The 24,323-nt window shown below is 44.2% G+C and overlaps 2 protein-coding genes across 2 annotated transcripts in view; one reads left to right on the forward strand and one right to left on the reverse strand.

The window, feature by feature from the left end:
• LOC149279270 (cadherin-like protein 26) overlaps positions 1–16,090 on the reverse strand; it is a 36,764-nt gene extending 20,674 nt beyond the window's left edge. Inside the window, exons 1-2 of the mRNA XM_089501386.1 lie at positions 16,035–16,090; positions 13,346–13,943 (exon numbers count right to left, since the gene is read on the reverse strand). Coding sequence (XP_089357512.1) covers positions 13,346–13,943; positions 16,035–16,090 — 654 coding nt within the window. The remainder of the gene's footprint in view (positions 1–13,345; positions 13,944–16,034) is intronic.
• Positions 16,091–23,053: 6,963 nt separating this feature from the next.
• LOC149279271 (protein phosphatase 1 regulatory subunit 3D-like) lies at positions 23,054–23,962 on the forward strand. Its single transcript, XM_089501387.1, has one exon. It carries the CDS (start codon positions 23,054–23,056, stop codon positions 23,960–23,962), a length of 909 nt encoding a protein of 302 aa, XP_089357513.1.
• The last annotated feature ends 361 nt before the right edge of the window (positions 23,963–24,323 follow it).

Below are 24,323 nucleotides of genomic sequence, written 5' to 3' on the forward strand. Positions count from 1 at the left end.
AGCGTGTCTGTGTTAGTGTATGGTGTTAGCTCGTGTGTTAGTATATAGTATTAGCGTGTTGAGCATATGTTGTTAGAGAGTATGTGTTAGTGTGTGGTAGTAGAGTGTGTGGGTGCACTTGCTGAAGAAATACTTCGCCTAGGTGCTACTAACCCTAGGCACATCCATGATGTCACAGAAGATATCTTAATCTGATTGAGTGTTTCTTGCTGAATCCTCTGCCACTTTGTGGCTTTGCATCCAATCGTTGCCGGCACCTTGTTACGAATGCAGTTACAGTAACACTATACATTAATTTATATATCACTGTCATATTCTGCAGCACAGTACAATTCCTCACTGGGCTTGTTTATGACATAATTTTACTTGTCCTCTCTTCAATAGCCGTGTAGAGCCCCTTGTCAGGCAGGAGCCAACACCCATCCATAGGTAACACTGTAACATGTTCATCATTATTAACACATTTCTCACATTCCTAAAGCAGGCTCGGAGTCATACGGGTGATCTTAACATGTTTCATATATTCCTTAGATTTTTGATCTTCATCAATCTTGCTTAGACGTCAATCTGGAATTCTGCCCCCTCTACGCAGCCTTGGTGACAGCATAGAGGGGGCAGAATAGATATCATCAGGGATACCATTTACGATATATGGCCTGGTTCAGTATCTATCGGGTGCCTCCTCGCTGGTTCCTTCACCAATCCCAGTCAAACCTCGGTGTCTGCGCACGTACAACACGGTTTTGGACTGGACCCAGCAGGTTCCTTTGACATGGAAACAGCCTCCCACCCATCCCAGGACAATGGCTGCCCTCGGCTCAATCATCACTTACAGACACAGAGCAAAGAACCCAATGAACCAATGGAATTATTCAATAATGGTAATATTTACGTATTACACTGATTGACGAACACAAAGCACAAGCTTTTTGTGGTTTTGAGAAATGAATGTAGTGACGGTGAAAGCCGTGACTGCCCCCCCTTTAATGCCTCTTCCAATAATTCCCACCCCGTGACGCTGGGTTAAGCAGTAAATCTCTACCTCTTTACACTCATGTGATTATTAACAGTCTGAAGACCCATAAATAAGAACATAAACTGGGAAGGCGCGCGCCGGTGGGATTGTGAGTTTGGGGCTCGTTGGGTTTTAACAGACTTTCTGTGACATGATAAAGGGTTAAACGGAGAGGCATGTTTTGGAAACTCAAACTCTAGAAACAATAACGGAGGGTATGGCGCCATGGGCTACCTACTCCAGCTGTGTTCAGCACCCCGACCCAAATATACAATAACGTTTCATGTTATTTTTTTTTAACGGTCAAGCAGCCAATAGGAAAGAAGAAGCCAATTACTGTATTCAGTGCTGGGGGGATATATTACTGTTTACAGCGCTGGGGTTATATTACTGTATACAGCGCTCGGGGTTATATTGCTGTATACAGTGTTGGGGGCTATATGACTATACAGAGCTGGGGGGGTTATTACTGTATACAGCACTGGGGGTTATATCACTGTATACAGCACTGGGGGTTATATTAAAGTATACAGTGCTGGGGGTTATATTACTGTATACAGTGCTGGGAGTTATATTACTGTATACAGTGCTGGGGGGTTATATTACTGTATACAGCGCTGGGGGGTTATTACTGTATACAGTGCTGGAGGTATATTATTGTATACAGTGCTGGGGGGTTATATTACTGTATACAGTGCTGGGGTGATATTACTGTATACAGCGCTGGGGGTTATACTACTGTATATAGCACTGGGGGTTATATTACCGTATACAGCACTGGGGGTTATATTACCGTATACAGCACTGGGGGTTATATTTTTTTCATGGGACTTCCCCCATTACTACTTAAGAAGAGGTGAGATCTGTTCTCTAATCCCAGTACAGCCCGTGATGTAATAACTGCCATTTTACTGGAGTCATTAAATATATTTAAGTTAATGCGGTGGGGATTAGCGTATATTCCGCATGTTATTATTAGACGTTTAATACCCCGTTGTGGCATGTTCAGGACTTGTAAGGGGCAATTAAGTTTATCTATTATAGTTAATACTGCAGAAGCGGGAGGTATGAATTTTTTGTACAAGTTAGTTGCTAGAGTGATGAGAGCCTATAAATATGTCTGTCTGGGGGGACAGTAATTGTAATTGCTGCCCCTAACATTTAATGGACCAATAACTCGTATAAAGTAAGCCTTTCCGACAATAATTCGAAAGTCTGTAACAATGTAGACATTCAGGGTGGAATAAACTGAATGACGGAACCAATGAATGCACTTTAATGTTGATAAATGTAATGTTATGCATTCGGGGGGGGGGGGGTCCAAAAGCAGTGCATTGTGTTAGGAATACCGTGCCGAGGAGAGGCTCGTGGGGGTTATTATTTCCAATGGCTTAAACACAGGCAGGCAATGTAGCAAAGTGGTGGAAATTGCAAGGGTCGTAGATCTATAGAACAGCTTCCCAGCAGAAGTGGTAGAGGCTTTTGCTTCTTGCAAACATTTGCCTAATTCGGACAAAACAAGCATTGCCTCCTTGGGCTGTTAAGGAGTAAGTAACAAAGATAAAAGACAATGAAAGTAGACAACAGAAAGGGAACCTTTATCTGCTTAAGGGTTTAATGGCAGTAAATGGAAGGGGAGGAGAGGGGAAGGGCGAGGATGGGGGAGGGAGGGATATTGAGCACATAGTGCAAAAGCTGTTCAATGGTGTCCATTGTATGGAAAGGGCACCTCCTACCATTGTTTTATTTCCCCTTAAACATAGCTTTTAAAAAAAAAAAAGTCATTTTTTCCTTCAGATAATAATTTTATAAAAATTACATATATAGGTGGTAGGTAAATGGAACAGCCTCTGAGCAGAAGCGGTAGAGGGTAATACAGTGAGGGTATTAAACATGCATGGAATAGACATACAGCTCCTGAATCTAAGACGAGACCAACGACTGATTAAGGTTTGAGTCTTTACAGCAGGAGAAACAGGTGACTAGACGGGGGCCGAATGGGGCCGATCTGCCGGCAGCTGCCTGTTTGCTGTGTGTATGGATTCTACAAGCGCTATACGTACGACAGCCAGGAGCACTTACTATTTTTAGTGTTTAGACGGCATGGTAAGATCTCTGATCTCAGATATACCGGTACTTAGCGTTATGGACCTCAGAGGTCTCTTCTTCAGGTGGGACCATTTGCGTAAGAATGTTACTCATCCTGCACACATCCGTCTGTGAATTACCCACCAAACAGGCCAGACTCACGCATTCCACACGTGTAACACACTTACTATCAGGCGTGCACCTTAAACTGTCCCTTCACAATGACAATTAACCCCGTCCCTTCAGGGGAGTCACCATGACAGGTGCTAATAGCTGTAGATTGTAAGCTCTTTGAGCAGCTCCCTCCTCCCTTTTTTGCTTCTTAAATTCCAAATGGTTAGACAATGCATTACTTGTTGTGTCTTGTTTGCCCGTTGTGCAGCGCTACAGAATATGATGGCGCTATATCCATCAATAAATAATTCTTCTGCGTTAAGGCAATAAATAATCTGAGCCTATGATGAATAATGGGTAATGTACAGCGCTACGGAATATGATGGTGCCATATAAAGCAATCTATCCTACAAACAATAATAATAATAACAATAGTAACAATAACAACAACAACAAAAATAACAATAATAATAGTAATAATAAAAGTAGTAATAATAATAGCAATAATATTAAAATAAAGTAGTAATCATAATAGTAATAATAACAATAATAATAATAATAATAATAAAAGTAGTAATAATAATAGTAATAATAATAATAGTAATAATAATAATAAAGTAATGATAATAACAGTAATAAGAATAAAAGTAATAATAACAGTAATAATAGTAATAATAATGTACTGCAATGAATGCGATATGCTCGGTATCATTGTATATTACGGCATGTTTTATTTCAGGCTGGTTCAGGCATGCGACACATTCCCAGGTCATGTTTATCCTTCCAGGACAAGAATTTAAAGCCTTATCTCTGCTGGGGGATTTCTTTTCTGATTTAGGGACATATCTTGTCTTCAGACAATGAAGGGGAGACTTCAGAGCTCTCAGTCTGGATGCATTTCCATTAACTGCCCCTTCTACAAATAGTGATAAACGCAAACTATCCCACATGGACCCGTTAACAAAACACTGAAGACACCACGTTGGCCAAACAGCTTGCAAATGTATAGATCAAAAACATTCCAAAAAATCCTTTTATTTAACCTCGTGTGCCCTGTGCTCCCAGGAGAGATTTATGTACAGCTCTTCTGAATAATATTATTATTGCTTTATATAGTGCCATCATATTCCGTAGCGCTGTCCAATAAATATTAATGTAACGTGTTTAACCTTTAATGCAATACATAGATCAATTTGAGACTCAAACCTTAATCAGTCGTTGGTCTCGTCTTAGATTCAGGAGCCGTATGTCTATCCCATACATGTTTAATACCCTCACTGTATTATCCTCTACCACTTCTGCTGGGAGGCTGTTCCCCTTATCTCACACCCGCTCAGTAAAGTAAAACTTCCTTCCATTCCATCTCAGCCTCTGGTTTTAGATTCCTCTTGTTCTATCATTTCTACATAGAAGGCGTAAAACCTGTGATTGGGGGGTTAACCTCCTGTTTTCTATAGAAACGGATTGTACTAAAAAAATGGGATCTTTTATATAAGGGGGGATCTAAAACACCCTAGTATTCCGCGGGTAAGTATTCTAATGGTTTCTATGGTAACTGTACCAGAATTGTCGCAGTTTTACCTATATATATATATATATATATATATATATATATATATATATATATATATATATACTTTCGTTACACTGAGATAACGATCCAAAAGAGATGAATCTTCATAAATCAAATAAACTTCATTAAAAAAGCTCAGCAGAAGTTCCTCCATAAACTGAAACCCGCTGCGGTTTCCGGGACACAACGAGCGGTAGAAGAAAAGAAAGCCATCGTTTAAACACTCTCACAAGACGTTGGCTTTGTTCCCGTTCCCCGGGTCACTCAGTCAGTTTGTGGCAGATCTGTAACTGCCCGCGGGGGTAATTTTGGGTGATAATAACAAACTACTGCATACAAATTCCAGGTTCTTTGTTCTTCAACAGATCGTGAGTTTGCCTCGGAGTGCCGAAGGATTGTCCCCGAGTCTTGGGTTTTTACCCAAATTTCAGAATTTCCGGGCTGAATGGGCAGATTCTCAGGGTTTTTACCCCAGTCTAGGGGTGAATGGGCAGTTTCTCAGGGTTTTTACCCCAGTCTAGGGGTGAATGGGCAGTTTCTCAGGGTTTTTACCCCAGTCTCGGGGTGAATGGGCAGATTCTCAGGGTTTTTACCCAAGTCTCGGGGTGAATAGGCAGTTTCTCAGGGGTTTTACCACAGTCTCGGGGTGAATCGGCAGATTCTCAGGGTTTTTACCCCAGTCTAGGGGTGAATGGGCAGTTTCTCAGGGTTTTTACCCCAGTCTCAGGGTGAATGGGCAGATTGTCAGAGGTTTTCACCCCAGTCTCTGGGTGAATGGGCAGATTCTAAGGGTCTCAGGGTGAATGGGGCAGATTCTCAGAGTCACACAGACTGGAACCAACTCCATATTTTTCTCTCATTTATTAATCTCTGCACATCCCAATTGGTGCTTTTTTTCCCTGCTATATCACAGCTGGAATCCCTGCTTGAATACAAGTGACTCTGTTCAGTAACAACTCACTGATTCCTTTATTGGAACCATTTGGCTGCCACCACTAGCAAAGTCACTGACACAGATCCTGACATATGCAGTTGTGCTGTACAATGATACCAATTCAGGAGGGGTTATTTTTTTGGGGGGGGCTGTAAGATTTTGAAATATAACAGCCAGACTTAGCCCAATTACAGGTAAAATGAGTAAACCTGTCGAAAAAATATGATACGGGCTGCACCCGTATCCAACCGAGCGAGAGTCACTTACACGAGAGGTACCTTTACCAATAACAACACGGCCCGGAACATACGTGATTTATAACCAACACCTACATATCAATCGCATGAATGTTTTTAAATCAATTAGAAAAATAAAACAAATATTACACCAAATCACAAAGACGAAAGTTCCTTTTGTTGGCTGAAAAGGAGAACGTTATATCATTCCAGCCAATAGGAAGCTGCAGAGCTTCCTTGCCCCCAAAGCAGGAGATGAGATTTCTGGTCACCTTCAGCCTTCTGCCCAACAGTAAAAATACTATTAATTAAAGTTTTCTTAATTCCGCTTGTACCAGACTGATTCTCCGCAGACCTCGGGCTAGACGGGCGGCGTAAAGGTCTCAGAACAAGCGAACATTCTAGACTAAAATCAATAATATGGGTCTAGAATTTGGTGAACAATTCTGGTTACTCCATCGTTACTCAAGAAGGGTCAAGATCTTTAAGCGGTACAACCTAGCGAGAAAGGTCAAAGGAACCTTCAAATACATTAAAAGTGAAAAGAAGGATCTAGATCTACGGGAAATTATGAAACCCAAGGAGAAGACGATCGGGAAAAGGCTGAGGGACATTAAAGTCTTCAGTGTGAAACAAGTCTTAAAGTCATCTGGAGAATGATTTAGGGACATATCTTGTCTTCAGACAATGAAGGGGAGACTTCAGAGCTCTCAGTCTGGATGCATTTCCATTAACTGCCCCTTCTACAAATAGTGATAAACGCAAACTATCCCACATGGACCCGTTAACAAAACACTGAAGACACCACGTTGGCCAAACAGCTTGCAAATGTATAGATCAAAAACATTCCAAAAAATCCTTTTATTTAACCTCGTGTGCCCTGTGCTCCCAGGAGAGATTTATGTACAGCTCTTCTGAATAATATTATTATTGCTTTATATAGTGCCATCATATTCCGTAGCGCTGTCCAATAAATATTAATGTAACGTGTTTAACCTTTAATGCAATACATAGATCAATTTGAGACTCAAACCTTAATCAGTCGTTGGTCTCGTCTTAGATTCAGGAGCCGTAGGTCTATCCCATACATGTTTAATACCCTCACTGTATTATCCTCTACCACTTCTGCTGGGAGGCTGTTCCCCTTATCTCACACCCGCTCAGTAAAGTAAAACTTCCTTCCATTCCATCTCAGCCTCTGGTTTTAGATTCCTCTTGTTCTATCATTTCTACATAGAAGGCGTAAAACCTGTGATTGGGGGGTTAACCTCCTGTTTTCTATAGAAACGGATTGTACTAAAAAAATGGGATCTTTTATATAAGGGGGGATCTAAAACACCCTAGTATTCCGCGGGTAAGTATTCTAATGGTTTCTATGGTAACTGTACCAGAATTGTCGCAGTTTTACCTATATATATATATATATATATATATATATATATATATATATATATATATATATATATATATATATACTTTCGTTACACTGAGATAACGATCCAAAAGAGATGAATCTTCATAAATCAAATAAACTTCATTAAAAAAGCTCAGCAGAAGTTCCTCCATAAACTGAAACCCGCTGCGGTTTCCGGGACACAACGAGCGGTAGAAGAAAAGAAAGCCATCGTTTAAACACTCTCACAAGACGTTGGCTTTGTTCCCGTTCCCCGGGTCACTCAGTCAGTTTGTGGCAGATCTGTAACTGCCCGCGGGGGTAATTTTGGGTGATAATAACAAACTACTGCATACAAATTCCAGGTTCTTTGTTCTTCAACAGATCGTGAGTTTGCCTCGGAGTGCCGAAGGATTGTCCCCGAGTCTTGGGTTTTTACCCAAATTTCAGAATTTCCGGGCTGAATGGGCAGATTCTCAGGGTTTTTACCCCAGTCTAGGGGTGAATGGGCAGTTTCTCAGGGTTTTTACCCCAGTCTAGGGGTGAATGGGCAGTTTCTCAGGGTTTTTACCCCAGTCTCGGGGTGAATGGGCAGATTCTCAGGGTTTTTACCCAAGTCTCGGGGTGAATAGGCAGTTTCTCAGGGTTTTTACCACAGTCTCGGGGTGAATGGGCAGATTCTCAGGGTTTTTACCCCAGTCTAGGGGTGAATGGGCAATTTCTCAGGGTTTTTACCCCAGTCTCAGGGTGAATGGGCAGATTGTCAGAGGTTTTCACCCCAGTCTCTGGGTGAATGGGCAGATTCTAAGGGTCTCAGGGTGAATGGGGCAGATTCTCAGAGTCACACAGACTGGAACCAACTCCATATTTTTCTCTCATTTATTAATCTCTGCACATCCCAATTGGTGCTTTTTTTCCCTGCTATATCACAGCTGGAATCCCTGCTTGAATACAAGTGACTCTGTTCAGTAACAACTCACTGATTCCTTTATTGGAACCATTTGGCTGCCACCACTAGCAAAGTCACTGACACAGATCCTGACATATGCAGTTGTGCTGTACAATGATACCAATTCAGGAGGGGTTATTTTTTTGGGGGGGGCTGTAAGATTTTGAAATATAACAGCCAGACTTAGCCCAATTACAGGTAAAATGAGTAAACCTGTCGAAAAAATATGATACGGGCTGCACCCGTATCCAACCGAGCGAGAGTCACTTACACGAGAGGTACCTTTACCAATAACAACACGGCCCGGAACATACGTGATTTATAACCAACACCTACATATCAATCGCATGAATGTTTTTAAATCAATTAGAAAAATAAAACAAATATTACACCAAATCACAAAGACGAAAGTTCCTTTTGTTGGCTGAAAAGGAGAACGTTATATCATTCCAGCCAATAGGAAGCTGCAGAGCTTCCTTGCCCCCAAAGCAGGAGATGAGATTTCTGGTCACCTTCAGCCTTCTGCCCAACAGTAAAAATACTATTAATTAAAGTTTTCTTAATTCCGCTTGTACCAGACTGATTCTCCGCAGACCTCGGGCTAGACGGGCGGCGTAAAGGTCTCAGAACAAGCGAACATTCTAGACTAAAATCAATAATATGGGTCTAGAATTTGGTGAACAATTCTGGTTACTCCATCGTTACTCAAGAAGGGTCAAGATCTTTAAGCGGTACAACCTAGCGAGAAAGGTCAAAGGAACCTTCAAATACATTAAAAGTGAAAAGAAGGATCTAGATCTACGGGAAATTATGAAACCCAAGGAGAAGACGATCGGGAAAAGGCTGAGGGACATTAAAGTCTTCAGTGTGAAACAAGTCTTAAAGTCATCTGGAGAATCGACGTCGTCCTGTCTAATCAGTCCTCATCTGCTCTTATAATCTACGCATGCTTTTGTTTGCCTTATACTTTGTAGCGAGGTTCTTCATACGCAACAATAATAGCACACGCATGTCCCTTTACACGTGATGCAACAATAAGACCCACAAGGCAAGAATGTTCTTACACCATGATGAACATAAGACACGTTGTGTATGAAGGAGCCACCATCGACATGCCTAAAGAACTTTGAAACATAGACACAGAAGAAGGCTAAATCAACCACCGCATTCTTGGCGTTGGATCTGTTGGTGGCTTGACCTATACATGCCATAGTGTCGCCGTTTATTGCGACGTCTTTGTACATATACCCCCCGAAGTCTCCCGTACGAACTCATCACCTGAGGTCACATAGTAAAATCTAATGGGTTCTCGGATGCTTCTGCAGAATCTGAGTCCCCTATAGACCTGGTTTGGTCTCACGCTGCCGTTCTTTGAAGTTCTCGCTAGCATCCCGAGTGAACTCGTGCCAGAAAAGACCGTTACTCACCGCAAAAATCAGGAGGAGAAGAAGGCAGGGGACCTTCATTTTTCCAGGAGCTGAGCTAACGGTGGAGGGACGGACGGGGCTCTCGTGTAGCCTGGAGTCCCGAACGCTGAGCTGCTAAAAAGAAATATCCTGGGTGTGTGAAAAACAGCCCCAAGCGCTTCATTGAGACCAGTCTGACCAGATCCTGTACCCTCCCCCCCAGTTCCACCCATCAAAACCCACAGCACAGATGCTCTGAATCCCCCCTCCAGCATGTGAATGGAGTGTGGAGCTAACCTGCAGATCAGCAGAAGGGCAATACAGGTATCTGACGCAGGGAAACACCTTCCAGTGATGTTCCTGCCTTCAGCCAGGGCAGCTTCCACACACCCCTTAACCCCTTCAACTACGGAGTGCACTCCAAGCAGGCTGACTGTGCTCACAAAGGCATCTTAACTCTCCCTTGGCCAGTCTCTGCCAAATTGTGCGTATACAGAGACCAGTACCCAGGACAGGGCTTGGTGGACATCCATGGGACATGCCGGATTTTGTCACATTTGGGCCACCAGGTTTGCTGCAGGACGTGGCTAATAAACATTTAGAAACATGAGTAAGGGTTACATATAAATAGATATAAGAGAAATGTAAAATAGATAATTCCAGAAATGGTTAGATATATCCTACCCTAAAAAGATAATCACATTACGACGTTAATGTCAAAAGGGTCGGAAATTGTTTCCCTTCTCCAATCATCTTCCTGCCTGATTGGAACAATTTAACATCTCATTAAGATATATATATATAGTATATACTACTATTAAAACGTTTGGGGTCATTCGCTGTTTTTATTGAAAACAAGGACATTTCTGCCTGTAACATAATCACAAAAGGGTTTTCTAATAGTTATATAGAATGCATGAATATTTTGACATGAAGCTCCTGCTGAAGATAAAAAAAACACTTAAACATATAAACTCATCAAGAGTCTAGAACTCTACAAAATGATGACCTATTACAGGATGAGAACGTCACAGTGTTCCATAAAGGAAACCATTGGATTTCACCAACCGACAACTTGTTACAACACCCCAACAGGACAGAATGAAGACCAGGAGAAGGTGTAGATACAGAACAGAGAAGAGTTGCTCAACTGAGTTTTTTGATCGACAGAAATGAACGTGCTAGATTACCATGAGATCAACCGGGATTACCAGCTTTTGGTTAAAGAGAATACAAGGGAGTAACTGGGTTGTCGTCGGCAGTCACTCAATAAATTCTCATCTTAAGTGCTCCCTTTGGGTAGCGTGCAGACATGTCCGTGTCCATCACGGAAACCTGAACATTTAAAGTTTCTTTGATATGCCAGAAGCCATAGTCTCCTCCAGATAGTCGTAAACTGCCGCCGGGCAAACTGAACCAGCCTTGGTATCTCAGGTTGTCTCTGGTCTGACATAAAATAACTTGTATACATATAAACCGCATCGTGAGAATCTTTAGGCTAATAAATCACATATGGCACATGTAGGCGTTTGTTTAGGAACATTAACATGTTAACTGCTCTTGACCGATGTGCCTCAAATCTTTGGTAGGGAATCCTCCAATCAACTTTAGGGTTAATTACTCAACAAACACCAAAGCTACTGGACCTGTTGGGATAAGAAGAAAAATGTGTACTGTAAAGCAAATGTTCATTTCAGTAATCAAAGATTCAACGGTGATTTACGTAATCAAACTGTAACAGGCGACGTGATTACTATCTTTCAATACTTTAAAAAAAAAGTCATTATTGTTATATTTTTAACTATCGGTGGAAACAAATCTAGAGTTTCATGCTAGTTTTATATTAATAAGCGTAAGGCGATGGCTTTGGACCAACAGAATACGGGTAAGAAGGTGCTGGCAGAGGGTGACGGCGCCACCTTGTGGTCATAATCACGAAAAAAGAAGGGATGAATAATCAGTTTATACAGAGATACCGAAAAAAAAAATTTCATTATTATTATTGTGGATTAAATAGAATATAACGAGTTGCGCTGGCAGTGTATAGAACTAATTGATCAGATGGAAGCAAAATTGTGACTGTTCTCCAGGGAAATCATCTCTGAAAAGAGGATACAACTGGCATGTGTGGCAAAATGTGCATGGAACTGGAAGATTGGAAGCAAGCTAATGATGAATGCGATGGTCGAGACAGCAAATGGAAATTAAAGTGGTAAAAAGTGCTTTAAGATGGATATTTCACAAACTATGCATATGCTGAGAAGCATGTCAATGAAAAGGGTTAATTTTGTTACAGGTTTGTAATATGGTCGCTACCATTATCATAAAGATAAGAATGCTTTTTAGTTCATTTACAATAACTCCAAGTGGAATTTAGAGCTGTCACCCATGGACCCCAGACCTCTTGCTGCCCCTTCACGCACCGTTTAGTGGGTCGATCACAAGATGCTGACAGTGTGAGAAATACATATACCATAAACGCAACATTAATTCCTATAGGCACAGACAAAAAAAAAATGTGTCCTGGGACCCAATAATTTTAATTCCTTCCGCACACACATATTACGGTATATACATACAAATGTATATCATTAAAAAGTAATTTTTTTCCACAAGAACAGCCGTATCGGAGAGTAGCCATGGAGGATATTACTGATTTAATAGGAGAATGCAAGTCCCGTTAGCATTACTTTGTATCCTAAGCAAATTCCCGGCAAAGCAGCGATGGTAACTAGAAACCTTTACAGAAAATTCTGGAAGGTTTGTGACCCATGGTATGAATAACAAGTATGAATAAAAAGTAATAACCCGTCAATAAACGTTTGTGATCTACGCAAATTCCCCAATTTTATATTTAAAGCTGTAATTATTTCAAGTTGTAGCCAGATAACCTAAACGAGGACCCGCGCACCACTAGTTATGGCCAATCTAACAATAAGACAACAATCAGCAGGCTTTGCTTAAAAAAATATTATTCTTGATCGTTCTAGAATCTTTTGGTAAATTCCCTGATCGAAAGAGATGGTTTTGTGCTAATTATTATGAAATAAATTAACGTATCTGGTATTTAATGGATCCCGTCTCACTGACTTGTTTTTTCTTTATTAGAAGTCAGTTTGACCGATCCGGATTTTAATTTGCGTTCCCCCCCAGACTGTTTGTCGGTAGCGTGCTTTATGGAGGATGATCCGTTAGTCCTGATATTACTAGTGGATTTAATAAGCTTTGTGGTGCTTTCTGCAGCAGACGTGAGTTTCGTCGGTCTAATATTACCAAAACTTTGGATTTTAGGCTTATTTCCCACTGCCGCCAAGTCTTTTGCATGCTGGTGGCTTCCGCTCTGTCTTTTCTTGGTGACGAACCTGCCGTCTTGGGTCTGTTTCTGAACCGCAGATAATCCCACCATAGTACTGGATCTACGGGCGCCGCTCTGCGTGGGGACATCATGGCAGGGGTATTTTTTGTGACAGTTGTACTCTGGACCCTTAGTACTTTTAGAATCATCCGGGTGAGATGATTGCTTTATAGGCAATGAGTTGCACCATGGTTTTATTCGCCCCGGGGTTTTTTCATTAAGGGGCATCCTGGGGGCAGTCTGAGGCCTTGATTTGCAGGCTTTACTTTTTTCAGCCTCTACCGTTTGCATCTGAAGCCACTCTAACTGGAGAAGGCGGTCAATGTATCTCCCTGGAAAGCCGGACGCCGCCGGGGGCATCGTATGTTTCCCTTCTGCGTTAACGAAAGCCGCCAGCTGGGGCAGATTCCAAGAGCTAAAAGGAGGAGGCAGGACATCGGGATAGTTATAATCTGCCCCTTTAGAGTCCAGGTGGTCATCAAAATACCCTGGGGCAATTTGCTCTGCCTTGAGGTTGAGCTTTGGGGGTGCCAAAGGAGACGATGGAATGGGAATCCGTTCAGAGTCTGAGAGGTCGCTTGCGCTGTCCTCGTCTTCTCGTACGAAACGTAATGATTCCAAGTCCAGGAAGAAGTCCTCCGGCGGCTCGAGTTTAGATTGAGAGCTGCTGATACTTGCCGTGGCCCTTTTATGTTGGAGGGTCCATGCTGACTTTGGCTCTATGTTTGAACAAACGGATTGCGTGATTTTGAACTCCCCTCCCAAACCGTTAACAGAACCCACAGCGTCTGTATCCAACCTTTTGCTGGAATAACCTCCCTGTAACGATGCCTTTTTCCCCTTCTGCGCTTCATCATTGGGTTGGCAGATATTCCGAATTCTATAACCAAACAGACATAATCATCAGAGAAATTTGCCGTGGATTTTTTTAGGAAATTTTTAAATATGGCTGTTATCTCTAACACAAATAAAGATACTATCAGGTTGCCGCTGTAGCATGCATTTTTAATGCGCCCACAAAATTCATTATTTTGCCTGTGGGTTCAACACAATAGGTCTGTATCTCCGATTACAGCTGTGAAAAGGGTCTCCGATGAGGGCATCCCTGCTTCTATCACAAATAGAGATGTAAAATTTCCCAGAATTTTGAAGCCATTGGAAAAAAAATGGAAAACATCCTTTTTTTCTGGAAAAAACTGAAATTTCAGAAAAAAAAAAATAAAAAATGCAGAGTAGAGTGTTTTACAAATTTAAAATGATTTTGTTACACTGGGAACATGGAATGTGGCGTATATAAAATGCTTGAAATAAAAGTACAGCTTATTCTGTAAATTATTAACTAAATGTGCTTTTTAAAACTGTATTTTTTGTTGCAAATGGAACAACGAGGTTTGTATACGTTAAGAACATTTCAACTCTACATGAGAACAGGTAATCCCCCACCCCTTTCCCTAAAATGCAACAAGATGGAAGAAACCATAAAAAAACCCCAAAAGATCGCCTCTAATCCTCCTGCATGGATTGGACGGGGAGAGAGATCACAGTCGCCAGGGCCGGTCCTACCATGGAGCAGACTGGGGCAATTGCCCCAGGCGGCACTTTTGAAGAGGCGGCACTTTGCCGCCCCAAGCGCCGTTTTTTTCCGCATCCGATGCGGCTATCGGTTTTAAAACAGATGTAAAACCGCCTCCGTTTAATTATTTGAAAGCGGTCGGCTTGCCTGCATGCCGATCAGTTCGGCTCTTCGTCCCGCCCCCTTGAAGATGCTCAAGGGGGCGGGCTCACGCAGAACAGTTGCTTGTGACCGCGTGACAAGGAGAAGATCTCGAGGGAGAAGAGCACGTCAATGGAAGAAAGCCAGCAGAAAAAGTAAGTATTTTTAAAAAAAAAAATAATTGAGGTGATAGACGGAGGGATGGAGTCATGGAGAGACATATTCATGCCCCTAGAGCAGGGGCGTCCAACATGCGGCCGCACCTCGAGTGCAAGTAAGGGGGTGGGGAGGGTGTTTGAATGAGTATGCGTGATTGAGGGAATGAATCTGTGAATGAATGAGTATATGAATGAATGAATGAATGAGTGTGCGTGTGTGTGTGTGATAGCAAGGATGTGTAAGGGCTGGAACCTAGACATGATGGGACTGATTGCTGTTAGCAATCACACTCCTATCATGCCAAGTCAGCCAGTACATGCTGAAACCTAGCTAGCTGCCCCCCTTGTGTATTGATGCTGCCAGCAGTATGGGGTCTGCACATCACTTACAGCCACCCTGTACCAGCTGACTTGGCATGATAGGAGTGTGATTGCTAACAGCAATCACAGTCCCATCATGCCTAGGTTCCAGCATTTACTGGTTGGATGTGTAAGTGCTGGAACCTAGGCATGATGGGACTGTGATTGCTGTTAGCAATCACACTCCTATCATGCCAAGTCAGCCAGTACATGCTGAAACCTAGCTAGCTGTCCCCCTTGTGTATTGTAAATATATTTTTATTAATTTTTCATACAAGTAGAACAGGAAATGGGGATAGGGTAGAGGAGACATACAACACACCATAAAAGGGAAGGGGAAGGGAAACATAAGTCCCGACGCAGCGGAACTGGCAGAATATAATACTGTCACATAAGAGATTTACAGAAAGTACCAAAAGTACAGGTACAAAAGTTCAACAGTGCGTGTCTGCATCTGTAATCAAAGTACCACCCGAAACTGGCAGCAGCATGGAGTGATTTGACCAACGTAAAGGGCAGCACAAACGGGAAACAAAAAGGGTAGGACAAGGGGCTACAGGGAGGGGAAAGGAACAGGGAAACAGGGCAGTACGGAGTAGCGGAAGAGTAGGTAAAGAGAAGAAAGAAGAGAAGAGAAAAAAAAAAATAAAGGGGGGGGGAGCCTCTCCAACAGCACCCGAAGCACCACGCCCACACCTAGATCCCCAGTATGGACCGTGCATCAGGGCTTGCAACATACTCCAACCAGTAATACCACGTCCTATTATACTTCACAGTCTGATCATCAGAAGACATAGTTAGTTCCTCCAATGTTCTAATGCTTTCCACTTTCACAATCCATTCCTTGAAGGAAGGAGGTACGGGGTCCTTCCAATGAAGGGGTATTAATGCTTTTGCAGCATTAAAAAGATGAGGCACTACCGACTTCCTATAACTGGAGATCGAACTGGAGGTATTATGTAGAAGGAAGGTGGCAGGGGAAAACGGAATTGAGTAATCCGTGAATCTCGGCAGAAGTGCGTGAATCTATCGCCAGAAGGGAACTATCCTCGGACACTCCCACCAAATATGTAGCAGCGTACCCACCCCCGCCATGCATCTCCAACAGGTATCGGGCACGTCTGGGAAGGCGCCATGAATCGCCACAGGGGTCCGGTACCAGCGAGCTAGAAGCTTATATGAAGTCTCCTGCAACTTCGTACTACGTGAGCATTTGTGTGTAAGAAGGAAAATCTTTTCCCACTCCTGGGGGCTCAAAGAAACCTGCAAAGCCTGTTCCCAATAGCCCTGAAAGTGCAGAGGGACGGCGGTCATGGACTGTAATAGAAGCTGATACAACAGCGAGATGCCATGGGCAGGCAGGGAAGACCCAGTACAGAGGAGTTCAAAGCAAGTAAGTTCCCTAGTCAGAGTCCACCTCCGAGGGATCGTAGCGAGATAACTCTTCAGTTGAAGGTAATGAAATTTATCTAAAGCGGTAGGTAGTCTGTCCACCACAATGTCCGTCAGGGGGCGCAACTTGCCGTCAACCAAAAACATAGAGATCTGGGCTTTATCTGTCAGTGAAGTCGAGAGAAAGGGGCCTGCCCCTTGTCCCGAAGGAAAGTCAGGGTTGTTCCGAATCGGCAACAAGGGTGAAGGATACGTCGTTAAAGCGTGTGTCAAGTGTAAAGAATGCAAAACTTGCAGTGTAGCGGACACAAATGGGTGGCCGCGGGCTTGAGCTCGGGAATGATGGCGAGGCAGCCATAAAAGGTGATGCAGCGGCAGTGTAATCGCCGCAGACTCAATATCCACCCAAAGCTTATGGAGAGGTCGATGGGACCACTCCAAAGCCCTGAGAAGATGACACGCCTGGTAATACAAGCGAGGGTTAGGAAGACCAGCCCCGCCACATCGTTTCGTCCTACACAGTGTGGTAAATTTGATTCTGGACTGCTTCCGCATCCAGATGAATCTTAGAAACATGGACCTCACAGAGGTAAAAAAAGGCCAAGGGAATCGCAATCGGGAGCGACTGAAAAAGGAATAGAAGCCGAGGCATGATATTCATCTTAATCGCATTGATTCTCCTGAACCACGAGATATGCTGGGGGGCCCACCCATTGAGGTCTTTTTGGATCGCAACCAGTAGCGGGGCGAAATTATGGCGATAGAGAGCGGACATATCATTTGCGAGCCAGACACCCAGATAACGCATCTTCTCCCTACACCACCTGAAGGGGAAACTAGAACTCAAGAGTGTAGCAGTTGCGTCAGAGAGATTAATATTAAGGATTTCAGACTTGGAGTTATTGATTTTTAAATTCGCCAGTTCGCCATAGTCCCAGAATTCCCGGAGAATAATCGGGAGAGACAACTGCGGTTGCGTAATCGCAAAGAGCAAATCGTCCGCATAGCCCAAAATTTTGTGCGTAGCCGTTCCAACCCGGAGTCCCCGAATATCAGTGTTCCGCCGTACAGATTCCAAAAAGGGCTCCAGGGACAATATAAAAAGCAGAGGAGACAGCGGACAGCCCTGCCTAGTTCCGTTCGTGATGGGAAAGGATTCAGTGAGCATCCCATTGACCCGAATCCTGGCGGACGGGCTGGAATACAAGGAAGCCACCCAACGTCGCATGTTGGGACCCCCTTGTGTATTGATGCTGCCAGCAGTATGGGGTCTGCACATCACTTACAGCCACCCTGTACCAGCATGTACTGGCTGACTTGGCATGATAGGAGTGTGATTGCTAACAGCAAGCACAGTCCTATCATGCCAAGTCATATTGCTATTTTTTTTTGTTTTTATTATTATTTTATTGTTATTTTTAAAGGTGGGGGGTCATTTTCGGTTTTGGCTAAGTGAACCGTGAATGTTTTGGTCCAGAATTTTCATTTTGGTGGATCCCTAGAATAAATAGAACTATTTCATTTTTTATTATCCTGAATCCTGAATTTGTAGTCACAAAATTTTCTAGGCCCAGAAATCAGTGAGAGGAAAAGTAAAGGTTTTGTGTTATTTACTTTATTTTAATCTGCATATTTTATTAAAGGCCATATTTTCTCACAGTGAAAAATGAGTGCGGCCCGCGCACGTATACAATTCTGATGAAGTAGCCCACTGCAGAAAAAACTTGGACGCCCCTGCCCTAGAAGGTGGCTGGGGACATAAGTACACAACAGGGTGATTAGGACAATCTATACACAAAGGGGAGGGGGGGTAATACACATGGGTAAGGGGGGGCATTACAATTAACCAGTGCAAAAGGCGGGGGTCAAAACACAAGGGTGGGGGGCTGGCTGGGGGCATCAAATAAATCAATAGACAGGGGTGTGTTGGGGCAAAATGCACAAAGGGGCCTGGCTGGGGGCACAGATACACAAAGGTGGCAAACACACAACAAGCAGCAATGTCGAAAGCATTTTTTTATGCTCTTAGTAGCTTATCCCATCCTGATGTGGCTGAGCCTGTCCTGGTGTGTGTGTTTGGGGGTCGGTGTGGCAGAGCCTGTCTTGGTGTGTGTGTGGGTGTCAGTATGGCAGAGTCTGTCCTGGTGTGTTTGTCTGGGTGTCAGTGTGGGAGAGCCTGTCCCGGTGTGTTTGTCTGGGTGTCAGTGCCTGTCCTGGTGTGTGTGTGTTTGGGTGTCGGTGGCAGAGCCTGTCCTGGTGTGTGTTTGGGTGTCGGTGTGGCTGAGCCTGTCCTGGTGTGTGTTTGGTTATCTGTTCCCTGGCACTTTACTTACTGTAGGGATAAATAGAACTTTGTAATTTTTATTTATCCAGAGATAAAACACCTTCCTGAATTTCTAGTCACTTCAAAGGACAAAACTCCAGAAATCAGTGTGAGGAAAAGTGAAGGTATCGTGTTATTTACTCTATTTCAATCTGAATATATTATGAAAAAGGAAACTTAAATTGGTTCTTCAGAGTTTATCAAACACAATTGCTGATTTCATTATAGAGAGGGCTGTACACCACACATACAGGAGGGGGGGACTATAAACCACACATACGGGGGGGGGGGGGCAGCACTTCACACTTCGCCCCAGGCAGCACAATGTCTTGGGCCGGCCCTGACAGTCGCCCAATCGGATTTGAAGGAGCTGGCATTTTTTGTGCGTCTTTCATAAAGATCTTCATGTAATATAGCTGGAATGCTGTGTCGTAAACATATTATTTATCAATTTTTCTATTTTCCCCCCAGACCTTGCCATCTCTAATTATGATGATTCCAAGTATAATAACGAGGGTCTCTGGCTAAGAAAGGGTTAAACATTACTGTACCTTACTGGTTGCAGCATATCGTCCGAGTATTTCTTTTTCACGGCAGACAGTTTACACTGAAATTCATTCGCTTTCAAGATCATCTAAAATGGAAATTCTATTTAGAGGAATATCCTTTTTTTGGTTAAAAAAAAAACCCAAAACAAAACAAACAAAAAAAATGCTTACGCTTTTGTTGTTGATAGGTGTTTGTGAAGTCGGGTGGTAAAACATCTAAGGATGTTAAAACGGCTCGGTGAAAAGAAAAGTCCCGGGAGAGACGAATGGCGCGTTTACCTCTGGTGATTACATTCTGCGGGATTTCATCAAGTCGTTCTCATCAAGCCTGACGTATCGAGTCCTTTTCTGCAACCAGAAGAGAGAAATAAACATAATTTCATACCTGTCACGACACAGCGTACAGAGAAGACCCGTAGTCAGGTAGGACTGGCAGGAATAGTCCAGAGAGCCGAGGTCAGGATACCGGAGAGCAGGATAGTCAATGAACAAGCCGAGGTCAGGATACCAGAGATCAGGATAGTCAAGGAGCAAGCCGAGGTCAAATACAGGAATCAAGCAGGTAAACGCTATCTGGGTGCTAGCACAAGGCATAGACGACCATCAGAAGGCAAAGTCTCAGAGTTCTGAAGCCTCTTAAATAGGCACAGGAAGTAGGCACTAATTGGAGATCTCCCGCCAAAAGTTCAAGGTGCCGTTATGTCACTTCCTGTGCGGCCATCTTGTGGTTGGCGATTCCTCAATCTTCCCATATAGGTTGGGGTAGTACCTGCCGGCGCCACTAGGTGGCGTACAGAAGAGCGAGTCCGGACTCCAGAGAAGGACGCTTCTCCCGGCTGCAGCTGCTGGGAGGATCTCGTGCAGGTAGGTGGTCTCCCTCTTCCTCGCGGCAGCTGCGGCTGCTGTGTAGAAGCGGGAGGTCTCCCCCTTCTCCGTGGTGGCTGCGGCTGCTGGGTAGATGAGGGAGGTCGTCCTCTTCTGCGCGGTGGCTGTGGCTGCCGTGCGGGGGCAGGGGGTCTCCCTCTTCCTCGCGGCAGTTGCGGCTGGGGCTGCCGTGCAGAGGCGGGGGGTCTCCCCCTTCTCCGCGGCGGTTGCTGCTGCCGGTCCGAAGCGGGGGGTCTCCCCTTTCTTTGCGGCAGCTGCGGCCGCCGGACCGAAGCGGGGGGTCTCCCCCTACCTCGCGGCTGCTGCCCGGGAGGTCTAACCGCTGGGGCCGTGACAATACCAAACACTTTCTATGTTCAGTGCAAAGCAGGGCGTACACGATGCAGTTTAATTTTCCAGCTCTCCATCCTAAATTTGCGGGCAGATCGGCCCCGTCTAGTTTGTCCGTTTTCCCTGCTGTAAAGACCTTAATCAGTCGTTGGTCTCGTCTTAGATTCAGGAGCCGTATGTCTATCCCATGCATGTTTAAATCCCTATGCTGTAGTAGCCTCTACCACCCTTGCTGGGAGGCTGTACAGCTTATCTACCACCCTCTCAGTAAAGTAAAGGTTCCCTACATTACCTTTATCCCGTGAGGCCCACCAGAAATCTATGAACCATATCTTTCTTGCTGGATCCAGAGGCACAGTGTAAGAAAAAAAAGAAGAGAAAAAAGAGTTTTTGGCAACTAAAATAAGGAATGGCTTGGAGTAGAATCTTAAGACGTTCCAGAGTCTGGATAATTGAACTGAAAACAGATCCCTTTTTTAATTAAAAGCAGAATTAAAGGAATCAAGAAACAGAAATCCGGATTTTAACTCAGGTACTTGGGGAGAAACATTTAAAACGCCTCTTCTGTTGCTTAGAATAATAATTCGTGACTGAAGCCAACACCTTTTTATCTTGGTATTTTTGCACCGGTATATTACATTTAAGCAAACAATTAAAGCATTTTGGAACAGAGGGAGAGAGAAAACAGTAAAACAATATTGAGAGGGAAGAGTAGCGAGAAAACGTTGCAAGTTATTTACAAAACTGCTTTTGTAAATAGCCAAAATCCTAAATGTATACGGATTAGATCCCATCCTCTCCAGGAGACGCATCATACAGAAATCTCCCTACGACATATAAGACGCGTACATCTGTTACTCGATTTATCTCGTCGGGTACCACAGTGACATCATGTTTGACACCGCAGCAGCACTGTAGGGGTTAAATAAAAAGAAAATCAGCCCGACGTAACGCAGCAACCTGAAAAAAGGACAGATCCGTGCCGGTCATCCACCCTGCATGGATAATTCCAGAGATGGGGGGTCACCCCGGCCAATTTGCTGATGCTGTACGTATTCTGATCTGCACAGCGGACGTCTCTTTTCCCAGCGGACGTCTCTTTTCCTTTGGCTACGGTCTCCCTGGTACTGTTTGCTTTGATGTCACTGGTAAAATTCGTCCACAGCTCCTCCTATCCAGCCTTTGTCATAGCGTTTGCAAAGCATCATGGGTCAAAGCTCGCACAATCGGGATCACCCGAGTGTGAACCTGCTAAAGCGCACGGCGCCGCATTCTCAAGTGCTATGAATACGTGTAAAGAAAATGTCACTGGGATTATGCGGCCACATGGGATGCAGCTGCCGGTGCCTGTTTTGTGTCCGGGATCACTACACACAAGGGAAAACATATATCATACCATGTACCATTAACATAAATAATAATAGATTGTAAACTCCTGGGATCAGGGCACGCTTCCCTATTTGTAATCTCATTGTCAGATTGTATTTTGTTTTGTTTTAAGGTTATTGTTAGTCTTCACAGCGCTACAGAATCTGCTGGCGTTATATAAATGTAACACAATGGACTGGAGTTAACCCTTATGTATGCCGCTGGCATAAAACACATAGAATGACTGAAGATTGTGCTGATTCTTTAGTTTATCTCCAGCCATCTTGACGTTTTATGTCTGTCTCCTTAAAGACCGTTTCTATTTTTGCACAGCCCTGTCTTGTGCTCGAAAGGCATCAATCTCTTCCTGAAGCTGTGACAAGCAGCTTCCTAAAACCTAAAGGGGCATGGCCAGCATGTGGTGATAGACAGGTCCCTGCTCCAATCAGAAGAGAGGGTGTTCCAACGCTGACATCTGACACCAATTCCCACAGCCGTTCGCTTCTGTTGTGATAGGAAATGCGGACTCAGGAACAGCGTATTGTCACCAGGCTGTTGGAAGCTATTGCTGTCTCAACAGCCTCTTCCAGGATTCTCTGGAGCACTCAATGCATGCGCCGATAAGCTCAGCGTCAAATGCTCTGTCCTCTCGCAAAGCTCACATCAGGAAGGTCTCGGCTGCGGAGACATTAAGCCACATCGGGGGTGGTCAGCTGTCATTACAACAGACGGGCTCCTGCCTGGGCAGGTAAAGGTGGGCTAAGCTACCCGTGTCCTTTAATGGGGCTTTTTGCAGACATCCTAACTGACCTGGGCAGCGGACGATACAGTGTTGAGGACATGAGCCGACTATAGTTACCGGAGCAGAATCAGAACGTCTTCTAAATACTGAATTCCCACCAGTTTATCGCAATGTCCTATGCAATACATCCTCTGTCGCTGCCGCGCAGCTTTAAAGAACAGGTCGAACAGTGTATTCCACGCAGCCTGAGCTACATCAATAACCTGTATCAGAACGCGCAACTGGCCGAGGGATTTGGTGGTCGAGGATCGGCCGGCGGGATCGCCAAAAATCAGCATGCCTTCCGACAGCTTCCCCGAACGCAAAGCACAGTAAGCAACAGCTGCGATCCAGAACTCCGGCCAATAATGCGTCGGAGAACCAAATCACTTCCCTGCTCTCCCGAAAGGAGAAGTGCCGCTAAATGCCGGCCTGGATGCCATAAAGTGAGGTTTGCAGACTCCCTTGGTTTGGAGCTGGCCGAGATCAAGGTTTTCAATGCTGGCGACTACCCGTCCATCCCCCTGCATGTCCTCTCCAGGCTGTCAATCAACTCGGACTTGTGTTGCAGTCAGGATCTGGACTTCTCCATCCTATACTTGGAGCCGGATTTCCAGCTGCCGTCGGACGGCAGGGATTTCTGGCGCAGGCTGCAGCAGGACTGCGTCTGTTTGGAACAGGTCACCAGCTCGGTGGAGCTGGGGATTTCGGGCACCATCCGAGTTCTCAACTTGGCTTTTGAAAAGTTGGTCTGCGTTAGATATTCCTTCACCGATTGGAAGACTCACTACGAAGCACACGCCCTTTGGCAAAGCAGCGACAAATCCAGCGACCCGGAGTCCGATGTATTTTCATTCGTTCTGCCGCTTCCCCCGTATTTGCAGCACATCTGCTCGGCCGTACACTTTGCCGTCAAGTACCAGGTTAACGGAAAAGAATACTGGGATAACAACCGGGGCAAAAACTACAGCTTCACGTACAGGAGCCACTCTCTGAAAATGCCTAAAGACAGCGAGCAGAGCTGGATTCACTTTATCTAAAATAAAAAAAAAATGGAGTGAAATGTTTTCCAGAAATGAACAATGTGTCGGGGGTGGGGACACGGAACACAAAGACATGAAAGGTCACGATTCTAGAGCTTTCAGTCTGAAAGCACCTGCGCGGCATTGTGTTTTAAATCTAGCACATGCAGCACTCGTGCCAAAAGGTGAACATCTGCCGACACGGTGAATGCTTCTGTTTAGTCGTGGAGCACACTGACGTAAAAGTGAATTTATTTAAAGTTCCCTCTTGTGTTGCCTTAATATGCCCCGGGCATGGAATTGAAGGTGACCTCCGAGGAACACTGAGGTATTTAATGTTTTATAATTTTTAAGAATGGGGTTCTCAGGAACTCCCCCC

The sequence above is a fragment of the Sceloporus occidentalis genome, unplaced genomic scaffold (assembly GCF_023333645.1).
Source record: "Sceloporus occidentalis isolate IW3139 unplaced genomic scaffold, rSceOcc1.0.p SCAF_173, whole genome shotgun sequence".
NCBI lineage: Eukaryota > Metazoa > Chordata > Lepidosauria > Squamata > Phrynosomatidae > Sceloporus > Sceloporus occidentalis.

Bases quoted from the DNA above. Each gene is read 5' to 3' on its own strand.
- LOC149279271 (XM_089501387.1), top strand. From the start codon at position 23,054: ATGTCCTATGCAATACATCCTCTGTCGCTGCCGCGCAGCTTTAAAGAA.